At 56.2% G+C, this 14,060-nt stretch overlaps 2 protein-coding genes across 2 annotated transcripts; one reads left to right on the top strand and one right to left on the bottom strand.

Moving 5' to 3' along the window:
- Positions 1-1,103: 1,103 nt before the first annotated feature.
- On the top strand, positions 1,104-4,170 carry VOLCADRAFT_87829 (uncharacterized protein; the record flags this gene model as incomplete). The annotated part of the gene is made up of 4 exons (XM_002947527.1): positions 1,104-1,233; positions 2,234-2,562; positions 3,419-3,433; positions 4,030-4,170. The coding sequence occupies 4 exons, from the start codon at positions 1,104-1,106 to the stop codon at positions 4,168-4,170; spliced, it is 615 nt and encodes a 204-aa protein (XP_002947573.1).
- Positions 4,171-4,456: 286 nt separating this feature from the next.
- On the bottom strand, positions 4,457-13,601 carry VOLCADRAFT_103510 (uncharacterized protein; the record flags this gene model as incomplete). Its single annotated transcript, XM_002947386.1, has 17 exons — positions 13,205-13,601; positions 12,558-12,667; positions 11,972-12,103; positions 11,258-11,319; positions 10,596-10,663; positions 10,044-10,058; positions 9,877-9,957; positions 9,623-9,713; positions 9,270-9,319; positions 8,903-8,985; positions 8,385-8,548; positions 7,998-8,264; positions 7,724-7,922; positions 7,008-7,197; positions 6,376-6,435; positions 4,672-4,728; positions 4,457-4,561 (listed from the first exon to the last, which is right to left on the bottom strand). The coding sequence occupies exons 1-17, from the start codon at positions 13,538-13,540 to the stop codon at positions 4,457-4,459; spliced, it is 2,070 nt and encodes a 689-aa protein (XP_002947432.1). The 5' UTR covers positions 13,541-13,601.
- Between the last annotated feature and the right edge of the window lie 459 nt (positions 13,602-14,060).

Here is a 14,060-nt window from a genome sequence, read left to right as displayed (position 1 = left end):
AAAAACACAAACAAGAATTCTGATGAGGGTTGCAGAGCGTGGCTGCCCGGTCGTCACGTAGGCTCCGAGCTCATTGGCTGCTCCAACAGCAGGCGCCGTCATTCGCCGGCTGGTGTGGAGCTATTATTTTTGCCTGTCTGCTGGTCTGCATGGTGCAGTTGTTTCGGTTGGGGCCTGGGGGGATGAGAGATGCTTCCATTCCAACGGTGGACCCATGGGTCGCAGGCAGGCCCTTGTACATCGTCTTATCCTCGCCTGACAACATTTGTATCGTACATCATCTTGCATATGATGAAATTGGGTATGTGTGGTTCTTATGGCAAAGGGCGCTTGCTTGAGAGCGTTGTGACAATAAAGGAACAGTAGTGCCACGTCAACCGCTGTGTATCAGTGTGCATTACATCTTGGCTCGCTCGTGGTGTATGGCAATGTACAGGGGCAAACACCAAAACTTGGAGTGAAGCATGTATCATAACAACGACCATTTACAGGAATGGTGCCACCCCGTAACGAATAACAAGATGTGCATTCCATTATTTGGTGACCTCTCATCAGCGGGCACACGTAATCTCGAGTGTTTTGGGGTGGGGGGTTGCGAAGATCTTTGCTTACCTGCGTTATACGAAATTGGGGCTGCCCAGCAAGGGCTGCTTCCCACTCCTAGCAGAAAGCACCAAGCACCAAGTGGGGGTTTGCCCAGCACCCGGAATTAAAAGGAAAGGACGGGAAATGTAGTGCAGACCAGACACTGTTGGCCAAACGTAGGCGTGGAAGAGATTACCTGTGACGCCCATCAGGAGGAGTGATTGAATGAGTTCCGGCAATCCGACTGAAACCTCCTTTTGGTCTACCATCCGTTCGTGCACTGGACACCAAGCAGCACACATGCTTATCGTCCGCGATTTGGATTGCCGTATCGCGGCATGCTTGGGCAAATCCGTTACCTGCCGCCTCCCATTACGCGCGCTATTCGTCGCTCGAGCCGAGCAAGAACAGAAGCCGAACTGTAGAAGAGCTTCGGTTTGTAAATTCCGGTGGTGAATGCACGCAACCAACTTGTGAGGTGAGGTCGCAACTCATGCAACACACCGCCTCTGACTGAGATGGTCGCATTCAAAGGGGAGACCATCCCAGCCAGAGGCTGTGTGTTGCATCCAATTCTTGTATCTGGCCACAACAAGCTGCTTCCCGTTTGCTGGATAGCTCTCCGTTCGAGTGGTCAAAGGAGTGGAGGTGGGCCTGCGCATCAGCCTGTCAGCTCGCTCCTCATGCTCCTGTGCATGGAGTTCTGACCTAAACGACACAGTCGAAAATAAGATGTGAAGATAATCTTTCCCTCGCTGCATTTCCCCTCGGGGTTGGTAATGGCATCCATGATTTCCTGGCGCAAAACCGCTTGCGCTACTGACCGGCTATGTTAAAGGTGACTCCTGCCGCCTCCTCAATAGCAACATAGAAATACATGATGATGTTCGTGATTGAAATCTACGGTTTGTAAGAAACTTGGCATTTGTGAGGTTTGCGAAATGCGCGTCCGTCTGAACTGATAGCAACGGGTGCTACGGGTGACGTTATCCGTACAGTCCAGGGCGCGGCGTGCACTGGCGGAGCTGCTCCGAGCCGCTCAGTCTATCACACCAACGCTGGACAGCAGGGAAAAGGTACGCAAGAACCAATTGCGGGGCATCTTGGTGACGCTGGCAAAGATGCAACCTACGTTCTGCGGCTGTGGCCGTCACCACCGACTGCTGACGACCTCCTCTGTATTCACATCCCTCGCGTCCTGTGGGAAGTTCTGTTGGGCTCTGGCCTCAAGCGGCTTATGCGCAGCCTCCGTGCTGCTGCTGCTGCTGCTGCTGCTGCGTCAACCGCGCATGTGGGGGAGGGCCTCAGTCCTCAGCTGGCCGCCGTCCCATTTGGAATTGGGAACACAGATGCTGCTCGTTCCCTCCTCCCCCCGGTCACCCTTTATAAGACACGCGCCCACGTACCTTTTCACCGCTGCTACAGAAAGGAAGCCCGACGCTCGATAATAATGTCCGGACCCTTCTTACTAAGAGGGCTACGGCGCTCGTACGGCGCTCGTAGTACGAGCGTCGTACTTCCTTCCTAAGCAAGTCCGCAGTCATGTATAGGTACACCGGGTTCCCCGGGAGGTCAGCAAAGCGCACCTCGTCACCTTCCATACTCTTTGCGCTATCTCCTCAGGTTTTCGCCCATCTGCGAAATGCAGCGCACATCAGCGAGCAGGCCGTCGATGAGGTGGGCCAACTGGCCAGCCAATACGCCCAGCTAGCGAAGAAGGTGCACGACCTGCAGAGCGACAGCATCAGCTGGCTCAATCAGGCTAAGGGTCGCGGCGGCTCAATCCAACACGAGGACCATCACCTCAAGGTGCTAATCGACAAGGCCGAGAAACGTGACCCCATCGTTCTGGCGGCGGCGGCGCCACGTACGGCACTCATGGCAGGGATGGGTGGTGTACGAGATGATTCATGGTTGTACTGTAGTAGGTACGGGAGCATTATAAACAGCGGGCGCGGGTGTGGCGTGAAGCTGTACGTGAGTTTGAAGCGCTTTGCGCCCTTAATGACGCGAGTGGTTGGGCGCAACTAACGGACAGTGGTTTCGGGGAGGAGGCGTCCAAGGCGGTGGGGAGCCTGCTGTTACGCGTGGATCGCGCGTTTGGCAGCTTTGTGGGATTCCAGGCTGCGGCGTATGCGACGTATACTGCGGTTAAGGAGGAGCTGCAACTGCAACTTGCCGCCCGACTGCTGTGGAAGGCAGTGTGAGTGAATTACTGAACTTGTAAGCTGTGCGACTTCAGCTAGTAGTGGGTACGTAGTCAAGCGACGTTAAGCCACAGTTGTAACAATCGATACGAGTGTACGGCACTTGTACGACCGCTGTTTGTGCGTAGTGACGTGCGCATGTGTGTATCACCGTACAAGGTAGCCTGTGTTTGTCTGTGGGTTTGTAGCTACGACCTAAAGCGATGAGAAATGACGATGCCCATGCAGCTGGCGTGCAATGCCATACCTGTTAGGGATCAAGGGGTACTGCGATGCCTACGGCAGTAGTGTAAAGTGAAGCATTGGATCTTTACCAGCGGGTGGCGATGGTGTGATAAGCCGGTGTGACAAGCCAGGATCTAAATTGTAGCTTGTGTCCTTACGGAAAGGAAGGATGGGTCACTGCTCGTTATAGTGGTTGACGGTTGTAACATGACGGTTGCGGGCGTTTGGGTACCGGATCTGCGGTACATAGCCATGGTTAATCGTACGCATGGATGGCCGTCCCTCCCACAATTGACCAAGTAAACCCAGGCCCGTAGATTCCTGCAATGTCTGGTGTGCGAGCGACGCGCACGGGAGGCTGTCCAGAACTCTCTCCTCCCTTGCCGTACCCAACCCCCAAGCACATGTACGGAGCTGTGAGTCATTATTAGTAGTTAGAGAAAGCTTGTCAGGTACGGAATAGGGCTACATAACAATTTCGATTTAGGTTTTAGACTGTACATAACCCCCGAACAACAATCCACTTGGCTTTGTTTCAGCAGACACCGTCACCTAACAAAAGTATACCAAGGGGCGTGCAAACGTTCACGAAGATGTCGGGTGGCGAGCGCTCGCTCTATCCGCCCGACCAGGCGACCAGCCATCTCAACCACACACTCCATGGCCAACATTATGACTGCATCACGATTGCATGAGCCGCTCTCTTGAAATCCCTCCTGCCCTTTCGATAGCCTCTGCCGCCCTCTCCCTCCCGTCCTCGCCCCCTCCTAATGTGACGCAGCCTTCCTTCTTGATGCCCTCCCAGCCCTGGAATCAAACCAAGTCCTGGCCTTGTAGCGACCCCTGACCCATGGCCCCGGCCCCGCCGGCCTCACACCTCCTCAGCTGCCCTCCCGACCGCCCTTCACTCCGACATCGCGACCGCGCCGCCCTCTCCTTCGCCTCCACCTCCGCCATCCTCCCCCCCTACTGCCTCCTCCTCCCTGGCCACCCTCTCCGCCACCGCCGCCAGCACCGCCTCTACCCCGTCGTCCCCCAGTCGGCTATCGCAGTCCGCCACCACCAGGTGCACCTCTACGGGGGTTCGGGGCCCCAGGTTGGCCAGCTGGAGCAGCTCCCCAGGGGCCAAGTTGTACGGCTGCGAGGGCAATGACGTACGACGGTTACCGGGGCGGGGTTCAGTACGCAGGAAAGATATACTATTAAGACAAGGGACAATAAACCAATAGACGACGAAGTAGAAGGAAAGCGGGAAAGAGAGTTGTGGGTGTTGTGGGTTTGAATTGCATTTTGCAGCAGCAGCAGCAGCAGCAGAAAAAACGCAACATCTACCCGACCTTACCGCAGCCCCCTCCTCCTTCTCCCGTGCCCTCCCCCCTCCTATTCGCGTTGGTGTTCAAAGAGTCACATCAACAAAATCATTCACGCCCAGATCCCCCCTAAGACTCCCCCACAGGCAGTTGCACCTGCAGCATCTCGAAAAACTCCTGGAGCTGCCTAGGCTTTAGTGTCTGAACTGGTTGGGAGGCGAGGTACTGGTAGGCCTGTCGCATGGGTGAGTACGGAGTAGTTAGTACGGCAGCCAAACAAGAAGCAGCAGCGCTAAAATCATATGCCCTGGATTGCGTGCCGCAAGAAGTTGCTCTGTCCTCACCATTCTCTCGACCGTCAACGCTTTTCCGCTACCATCTGCACCCCGCTCGGCTAGCACCTGTTTGCGGCGGCGCAGGGTTCCAGGCCGTGAAGTGTTGGTACAATTTAGGAAAGTCCTTCCGGCCGATATGAAGAGTTTTCCTGGATGTCTTAGTTCCACCATCCATTCAAATTCTCCCCTGTCTAAACGCCGTTTTGAGTTGTTCGATTCCCTTCCTTTTCTCGCGTGGCTCGTTTCTCCCCCTGTACGGGCCCCGTTGTCCGCTTGAGCCGCTTACCTTCAGCAAGTCCCTTTTGATTTGTGTGGCTGTGCTTGGTCCTCATTCCCAAGCCAGTCCATGACTGCGAGGGGCTACGATACTCATGTGGCTCTTCCATCCCGCCCGCCTACATGCGACCATCCCCCGGCCCCCGACTGCTCTGCGTGCGGGACCCCTGATTTTCTAAACCGAACAGCTCATGTATCAACACCCCATCTGTTTTGTTTATCTGACTTGCCTGCAATAGCTCGCAATTACACATGGCTGCGGCATTCGGCTGCAAGCTGCGTGTACGGGCGAGGTAATAGGTTGAGACATCTCCGGCGTGGACAAATGCTAGAAGCATGATAATATAGCTCACAGTTTCATGTCTGTCAAGCTCACTCCGGGATGGGACCGCCTCTGCGGCGGGAGGCGCGAAGAACCTTGGGACTATTAAATTGTTATCTCAAAGCATGCTCATATACAACCGAAATTGCATCGTAAAATTGTATCGCAAGGAGGTATCTTCTGATGAGACGTTTGCTCACTATCAGCGTGCAAAGAGTCGGGTGGCGTTCGGCGCGAGGAATGTGTCCATATGATCAGAGTGTGATTGGTTACAATCGTTGTTATATTCTTGCCTGTGCGAGTAATGCCTGTGCCAGCGACGCAACAAGCTTCAGTCAGGTTTCGCCGTAATTCGTACAACTGTCATCACGTCTCGTTCAAGCAGGGAGTACCTAAACAATTCACGTAAGGAACTTGGACAGTGACATTCAGGGGTGCTGACCAAAGGCGTCCGCTGCTCCTAATGCAGCTGAGTGCGTGCGGTGTCAAGGCGTACGACGGCTCACGACCGTGAGCACACCCATTTAAAATGCTCTGCAGGACCCGCAAGCACATCCAGCACAGTCCGCAACCAGGCGCACACAAACACGTGCAGTTCACGGCGTGGTTTACATGTTCATCTGATTAACGAGAAGTACCGACCTTCTGACAGGATCTTAGCCAGGGACAGGACAGTGTCACAAAACAACTCACAATGCGCCGCAACACATTCACCAAAGCTTTACCACTGCACACAACACAAAGCCAAGCAAAAGCCAAGCAAACACTTACAGGATACTTCCGTCCAAATCTATACTGTTTGATCCTGATCCTCGCTCACCCGCCTGCCGTCCCACGCCCCTTAGCCTCCTGACCCCGCCGCCTGCCTGCTGCCTGCGGTGCGCCTCCATCCTGTTGCCCGTACACCTACCCTTGACCAGCCCCTTCCGCGCGCCCACTACTGCCACAGCCCTCCACCTTCATGTGTCCCCAAAATGCTCCCTAGCCCGAAGGCCGTACAGCCCTTTCCCCGCCCGCCCCCCTTCTCTACCCCCAAACTACTGCCATGGCGCTCCATGCTGACTGAGCAGTCCAAACCGCAGGTTGGCATCCAGCTGCTGTGACAGGCGGCGCACCTCCTCCCACAGCGCCCGGTTCTCTTGCTGAAGTACGGCAATGTCGTTACGGTGCGCCATCTGCGATTTCGACAAAAGCCGAAGCAAAGCAACACATCCGCCGACCGACAGGGGTGTTGGCTCAAAACAGATCCGACAGGCAGGAACAGCCACGTAAGTAAGTGTGAAGATAGGCAGACATGCAGGCAGGTGCGTAGGTAGGTAGGTAGGTGGGAATACGTGGGTGGGGGCTTCGGAAGTGAACGTTGACATCGTTAATGCATTACCCTCGTACCCACTGCACTTGCACTGCTATAGCTCCTGTTAACGGTGTGCAGTTCAGTGCAATTGCACTGGGCACGAGGGTATTGCATTAAGGCATGTGACAGGTGGTCATGTGCTTCCACAGTGAAGGGCAGTATAAACACCATGTCCACGGAAAAAGGGACCAAACGCCACCCTGCATGCCACGTGAATCCGCCCCCATCTCCCCTCCCCTCCCCTCCCTGACCATCACATCTCCCCACTCTTCACTCAACACAGTCCCAAGCCCGACCTCGCCCGCTCCTTTTAACACAACACACCGAGCCATTTCCCAAAACCTAAGCAAGCAGGTAAGTACATGCGGGCCCCCCTTCCACGCCCCAACACACCTCAGCCGAGACGGCCTGCCTGACCATGTCCGCCTGAAGGCCGCGCACCAGGTCCCGGACCTCCTGGCGGAAGTCGTCCAGGTACGCTCTCAGGTTGGTCGCTGACAGCTGGTCGCCGCCGCTACTGGCGCCGTAGGGCCTGGCAGGCGGGTGGCCGCCGCCAGACATGGTGGGGCGGGGACTGCGCGGCCTGCAGTGGCGGCGGCGGCGGCGGAGGAGGAAGTGGAGGTGCGCATGGGTGCGTGCGTGTGAAGTACGGCGGATGGTAAGAAACCCATGAGCACAACGAGGGGCCTGGACGGGCGCAGTTGGCTGCAACTGAGAATAAATGTGTGATACGTGCTCATGTCAAGGGGGAAGCGTGTGGCTCCCACAGGATGAGCACCGATGGGCAGGACCGCGGCCAAACTCTGTGAAGAACTAGCACGAGGCAACAGCATGCCCCACGGCCCTTTCCCCGGTACTCGTCTCTCTTCCCTCCATCAGCTGCCCTTTTTCCTTTCCAACACCCACACACATGTTTCCGATAATCCCGCCCTCACTATGGGGAGGCCAGTACACCGACCGGGCAGACGCCCCAAACAACAGACCTGCGCCTTCTCAAAACGGCAGTCAAGCAACTTGGCGAAGGACGACGCGAGAACAGCTGACGCGCTCATGATGCTACGCTACTCCCCGGTCCGCCGTAGCGACGACAGGCCCAAACACCGACGCACCTTGGAGATGAAACGGGGGAGCTGGAGCTGACAGCAGCACCACCCGCCGCGAGCACCCGAGCCGCCGGCGATGGCTGCATCTGGCCCTCCGCACCCGCCGGCGCCTCCTCCGTTCCCCCTGGCGGCAGCCCCGAGGGTGTCGTACTGGTGCTCGTACCGCCGCCACCGCCGACATCGGACGGCCGCCGGTGCAGCCCCGCTGGCGGCACGATGCCGGGGATGAGCACGTGCGGGATTCCGGACGGACGGCTTCCCGGCGCGGCAGCTGGCGCACCTGGCTGCGCAGGCGGAGGCCCCGGTGCAGCTGCTGCAGGCCGCGTTGCCGTGGCGGCACCGCTGCCGGCGGCAGCGTTGCCCGTTGCTGAGCCCAATTGTTGCCGCTGCAAGGCGCCAGCTCCAAAAGAGCCAGGCGGCGGCGCTGCCGCCGCTGCCCCCGATGATGATGACGACGACGTTGACGCGGGTGCCGTCCTTGTGCCTTGAGCGTGCGCGTCTTGCCTCTCGGACGATGTCCCCTGCCGTTGCGAGCCTGATCCCGAGCCTGCAGCCATGAAGACGGAATAAGTGGTGGTAGCGTGTCTCTCCCTCTTCAGCGGCGGCTCCTCCTCTAGGGACCCGCCCGCGCCCAGCTGGGACGCCATCCCGCCGCTGCCCGGCCTACCGTCCACAGCGTCCGCCGGCGCGGCTTGTTCCGAAGCTGGTTGTGATTGCGGCTGCGCTGGCTCCGACGCCGACGCCGAGGGTACGACTGGAACCGCTGCAGGCGCGGGTTGCGCGTTTTCCCGGCTCTCCCGGTTGTTGTGTTCCCGAGATTCCCGGCTTTCCCTGGAGTGTCGGGATGTGGCGGGGCAATAGGTTCATGGCGGAAGAGCGGGAAATGGGTTTTGGGGTGTTCGGGGTTGCGCCACTGGAAGCATGGGTTGCTACTGAGCATTCGCGGGTCTCGGAGGAACACGATCCTGACGCGCCGGGCCATAAGATCAGCCCATCACCGGGCACAACATAATCACATAGTATCCTCATCATGCAGATGCTGCCGCGTTGGCATATTTAAGTATTGCCGGGACTGAATGGGGCCCCATTGTGAAAGCTCTTGATGAAACAAAGCGTAGGTGAAAAGTGGGTCTGGTTTGAAGGGGTATCTGGTTAAGGCGTCTGGTTGGGGTTGGCGCCTCCCACCTAATCCTCTGGAAGGCTATATCCACCACGTCCAGATGGGTTCCCAGATCGAACACCCTTATGCAGCCCAGCTTGGTCACGTTCTGCAGGAAAAGAGACGAGGGTTTGGCGGGTCGGGGGTTAGGGGGGAAGGCAAGGGGGGGAAGAGAAGAAGAATGAAAACGCCCGACATGTCCCAATTCATCCATCGCTTGGTTCTGGAAAGGAGGAGGTTTATAAAGATTCCGCGGAAGACATAGACCTAGCTCTTAACTTCATAGCTCAAGATCTAACTTAAAAAGGCTAAGGTCGTCCAGGCTCAGCACTGGCAGGGGTTCGGTTGCCAGCAGCGACCTGCTCATGCGGCGAGCTGGCCGCCATCACGTACCTGTCCGTGGCTGATGAGATCCTCCACTCGGATAAGGCCCACCCGGCCATCTACATGGACGAGACAAGGATAGGACAGGACATATGCACCCAGAAGGAGGGGATTAACGAAAGAAGCTTCATGGGATAAGCGGAGCGATGGCTGAAAAAAACCTGGTCGACTTAATCTTCGACCCTATCAGCACCCCTAAGCGAACCAACTTATCCGCACTTCCTTTTCTTTCCTTTCCTTGACTTGTACCCTTACCCTTGTTGGATTTTAGAATTGCATTTCAAATCCTTAGATAGCACCCAGAACGTAACAGCCGCATGACTGTACCAGCAACAGGTGTGTGTGGAGCTATACAGCCTTACCCTTGGTTCCGACCGCCACAAACTGTCCATCGTCCCGCACCGCCATGCAGGACACCGCCACGCTGAGCTCAACGGAGATGCTGGCCTGGCTCTGAACACAACACACACGAAACACATCAATAAAGCACGACGCAACAAACACGGTATTGCACAACGTAATACAATACAACGCATCATAGTACAATTCAAAAGTGGCACAACTACTAGAAGAAGCCGGCGGGGAGCCAGGGCATGAGACTCATGCAAAACCTGACCTGTACGTTCGGGAAGCTGCGCAGGTCCGTGATGATCAGCTGTCCGCTCTCAGAACACGCCAACAGCACACTTGACGGTTGCTGCGGGACGCGACGGTATGGAGTGGGACGGAAGGTCAAACGGGAGGACTGGGGATGGTATGGAAATATCACTTTGCAAAACTCACAAGAGATAACAGGGACTGGGATTGGGTGAGTGGGGGTTGGATGGTGGGATTTGTTTATAATTGCCATTGGGAAGCTCTGGGCCCGGGACAAGGTCCCAAGGGAGGAAGAAACGGCTCAGGAGAGGGGCTAAGTGAAGTGGGTCGGAGCCGTTCGCCAGGAGGGCGAAAAACAATACACCACCACCACCACCACCACCAGCAAAAAAACCACCACCGATGGCATTTGTTACGCGCGCATATCAGACACGCTGCGAGAGACGCATCGGCACGGAACGCCACTTTACATGCCGTATGGCCGTAGCATGGCACGATGCGGCCAACTGCCAAAACACTTCTCAGGTAAAAGCAGCTGCCCTCCCGTCAAGGAGTCACACTGGAAATGCCATCCAGCGTTTCGAAACACAACCCCGGGCATTGGATTTTATTGAACTGCCTTGGCATTGCACTGAACGGATGCGGGTGAGAACAGGCATCAGCGGTGACTGCTTGCATTGCCCAGGCATTGGACCCCATCATTTGTTCATTTCCCCCGGACTGGCTGCCTCCCCTCACCTTCTTGTACACCGCAAAGCCAACGCCCATGACCCGGCCGCGCAGCTTATTAGGCATCACTATTGGACCTGGGATGGGGATGTGAGCGTGTGTGTGTGTGTGTGTGTGTGTGACATACACGGGGGAAACGAGGTGATGGGGAGAACACAATTACTATATACAGCCGGAGGTATGGGTTGAAGGGTTTTTAGGGTTTTGCCTCACATGTCGCGAGCGGGTTGGGAATAGGGAATGGCGGCTCTGTTATGGGACGACATGCAGAAACCCCTTTCTGTAACAAGAAAGGCGTCCACTCGCAACAGGTCGCCGCGCACGCGCCGAAACACCGCCGATGCACTTATTATACTTGCTTCCTCCGTACCCAAATCGGATTCTATCGTTTCCCCCGGCTTCCCAAGTGCGTCAGAAAACTCCGCACCCTCTCACGCCACAGCCGGATGGGCGGAAAAAGACTCAGGATAGGGGCATAATATGATGGATGGATGGAGCATGGATTGCCCAAATAATCCATGCTCCGACAAGGCCCGCTTGCCCTGCCACACACTTTTTCTCCCACCCGGGCCCGGCGGACGTTATCCCCCCCAAAAAAAACCTGGCCAGTCATCTTCGCCTTCATAACTCTGCTTCACATGGTTACCGCCACCGCCGCTGCTGTTGCTCACCTGATGCCATAGGGGAGATCTGCCACACCAGCACCTGCCCGTCATCCGCGCCAGCTGCCAACCTGCATGCAACACACACGAGATTGAAGGACTTCATGTCCCGACACGTATTGCAGTCCTGGCTAGCGGATAAGTTTACGGATACACACATGCAAGCACAACCCCCCACACACGATTGAGGTCCACAACTGTTTCCTTCAGGGGGCGACGGTGACAGAAGCGGAAGCGCCAGCAGTCGCACCAGTATTTGGGAGCTACATCGCGCATCTGTTGGGTCATAATGATCGCCCGATCTCTGCGCCCGAACACAGTCCAGGTCTTTGGTGAAGGCGGTATGGCTCATCAATACCCAGGTGACCTGACCCACATCACCAAAGCCTGGGCGCTGGGTTGTCGTGCCCAGTCTGGGCACCCAATGGCTTCATGCACACACGGCGTAATTTATTGCTGCTCCCGGTGAATAAACTCTAGCAGGCGGTGGCGGCAGCAGCGTCTTACATCCGCGACCCCTTATCCCATCGCCCTGGAGAAAACACCCACGCAAGCGAAAATGCGAGGGCGGCCAAGGGTGGCCTGCCCGCAGGATAGGCCCCGACCGATATCCGAATGGAGCAGGTCATGATCCGAGCAGCACCAGCAGCGCCAGCGCCCGGCTGGGACTAACCCGACCCGACCCGATTATCCCAGCCCAGTCCAACCCGACCAGCACCCGACCTGAGCGGCTTGTTGACCTGCGAGAATCCCAGACACCGCTTGGGGGTCATGAGCATGGGACCACCAGGCAGTGCTCCCAGCGTGGAGCGCGATCCGGAACCAGCTTCGTGGAGGTACACGGCGCCGAGGGAGCTGCAGATGGTAACAGATTATATGGGGCCAGAGGCGAGGAATGCGGAGAGTGAGCATGGGTGCACACATGGCTGGCGCGGGGGGGAAGCACTCAAGTATAAATACAGCGCAGAGAAGCGAACAATGGAGCCGAGCGAGGTTGACCCAAAACAGGAATACCTGGCTGAAACGCGTGCATGTCACGGCCAAGGTCACGGCTGCACGCCCCATAGCCTGGTTTCTTTGGTAGTACAAGCGCACTTTGGGGGTGTACGCGTGCAAGCACACAACAATTTCAGAAGCCCTTGCGTTCATGTAAGCGATGTTCGCTCCCGGCGCAGTACCCAGGACTTTGTTCGACATGACGTAAGAAGTTTGTGCGCCGGCTTTCGAGCATGGAACCTGAAGCGCAGACGAACACTGTAGTACACGTTTGACGGTAAATCCTCTATAATCCCCGGGCAACCCGCCGCACTTGGATGAGGCAATGTGGGTGGTACTGAACGAGGCCGCGATCGCCAGGATGGGCTTGTCATGGTCCTGGAGCACAACCGCTGGCTTGGCTGGAGCACCGCTTGCTGAAGCCTGCGGGCACCGGGAAACGGCTCTAACAGTGAGGCCATAGACTTCTGATGGTGCGAGCGCCTGGCTGGCCTGTGGCCTCACCACTCTAAAGCACATATGATGGCCGCTTGGGATTATAGCTACAGAAATATGGGTGGATGGAAAAGGATGGGGGTCGCTGTGTGCCACGTCTTCCATTCGAGAGCAGTAGCACACAAGAGGCTGTTGCACACAGTCCGGGCCGAGGCACTACTTTTCGTTGTGGCATCACGTCCATCATGGCGCAGTGCGAAGCGCATGAGTAATGACATCAAGAGTTGTCTGAGTTACGGATAGGACTTTCACCCTCCCCCGCACCAACGCGCTGACCCTGGCAGCCTGCAACGCTTACTGTGGAGGGATGCATGCCCGTTTCGCCCCATCTGGCAGGAGTGCTTAAACAGAGAAAGTATGTTGAGGCTTTGCGAAAAGACTTTGGACTCCGCACGAAAGCCAGGCATGTCTTCCGGATGGTCAACCCAATCGTTGAGCCCACAGCGATTCCCTTCCCAGACTCACCAGGAGAGATTGTAAATCATACACGTTGATACTCCCCGGTACGCTGCTTTGTACCAATACCAAGCACTTGCCATCTCCGCTGACTCGGCCCATTAAAGGGCCGGATGGCAGCGACAGGATGACAGGCGGCTTTTCCTTTAGGTTATCAACCACATGGGCAGCTACATTTCCACCTTGTGTCGTCAGGAACGCTTTGCCATTCCTGAGCCAGTTGACACTGCCCTGAGGCTGTTGGCCCGCCTCTTGCCATTGATATGCTGGTTTCCCGTCTCTGTCTAAGCTGCATAATTTTGCGCTGGTACTGCTGACAGCAACAAAGATACCGGGGTCGTTCATCGCGGTATAACATGTATTCGCATGTAAAGCTCAAAAAAAACTTACAGGTCCCTGGTGTGGGATTACATGAAGTTAATCAGAATGCAACCATCACGATAACCAACACGATTGAGCAGGAAGGTAGAAAGTCAAACGGATTATCCCGTACGGATTCTCATTTTAACACTTTAGCCTTTGTCAAAAGGAAATACTGCTTTGTCTATTACCTTGGTTACTGATTGTCATATGGACCGCTGGCATTCCATGTATAGCTCAATTACGAAGCCTGTCGATTTGAATTTTTGTTTTGTTGCCTACTACTCTGAGCTCCCCTGGTCGCCATCAAGTCCAGCTCGTTTCGCTGAATTATTACTCCGGGAATCCTGAGATGGCCTCTTCTACTTGCGTTATTGACGGGTTACTTACGGTGCGCGGTGCGTAACGCAGATGTGATGTGGGGAGTTGCACACAAAGCATGCAGATCTAGAGATAATTTACATTCATGCCATTGTGGCAATGGCATTTGTAACGTGCGACGAAA

This window comes from Volvox carteri (assembly GCF_000143455.1).
Source record: "Volvox carteri f. nagariensis unplaced genomic scaffold VOLCAscaffold_6, whole genome shotgun sequence".
NCBI lineage: Eukaryota > Viridiplantae > Chlorophyta > Chlorophyceae > Chlamydomonadales > Volvocaceae > Volvox > Volvox carteri.
This window is presented reverse-complemented; position numbering and strand designations above follow the sequence as displayed.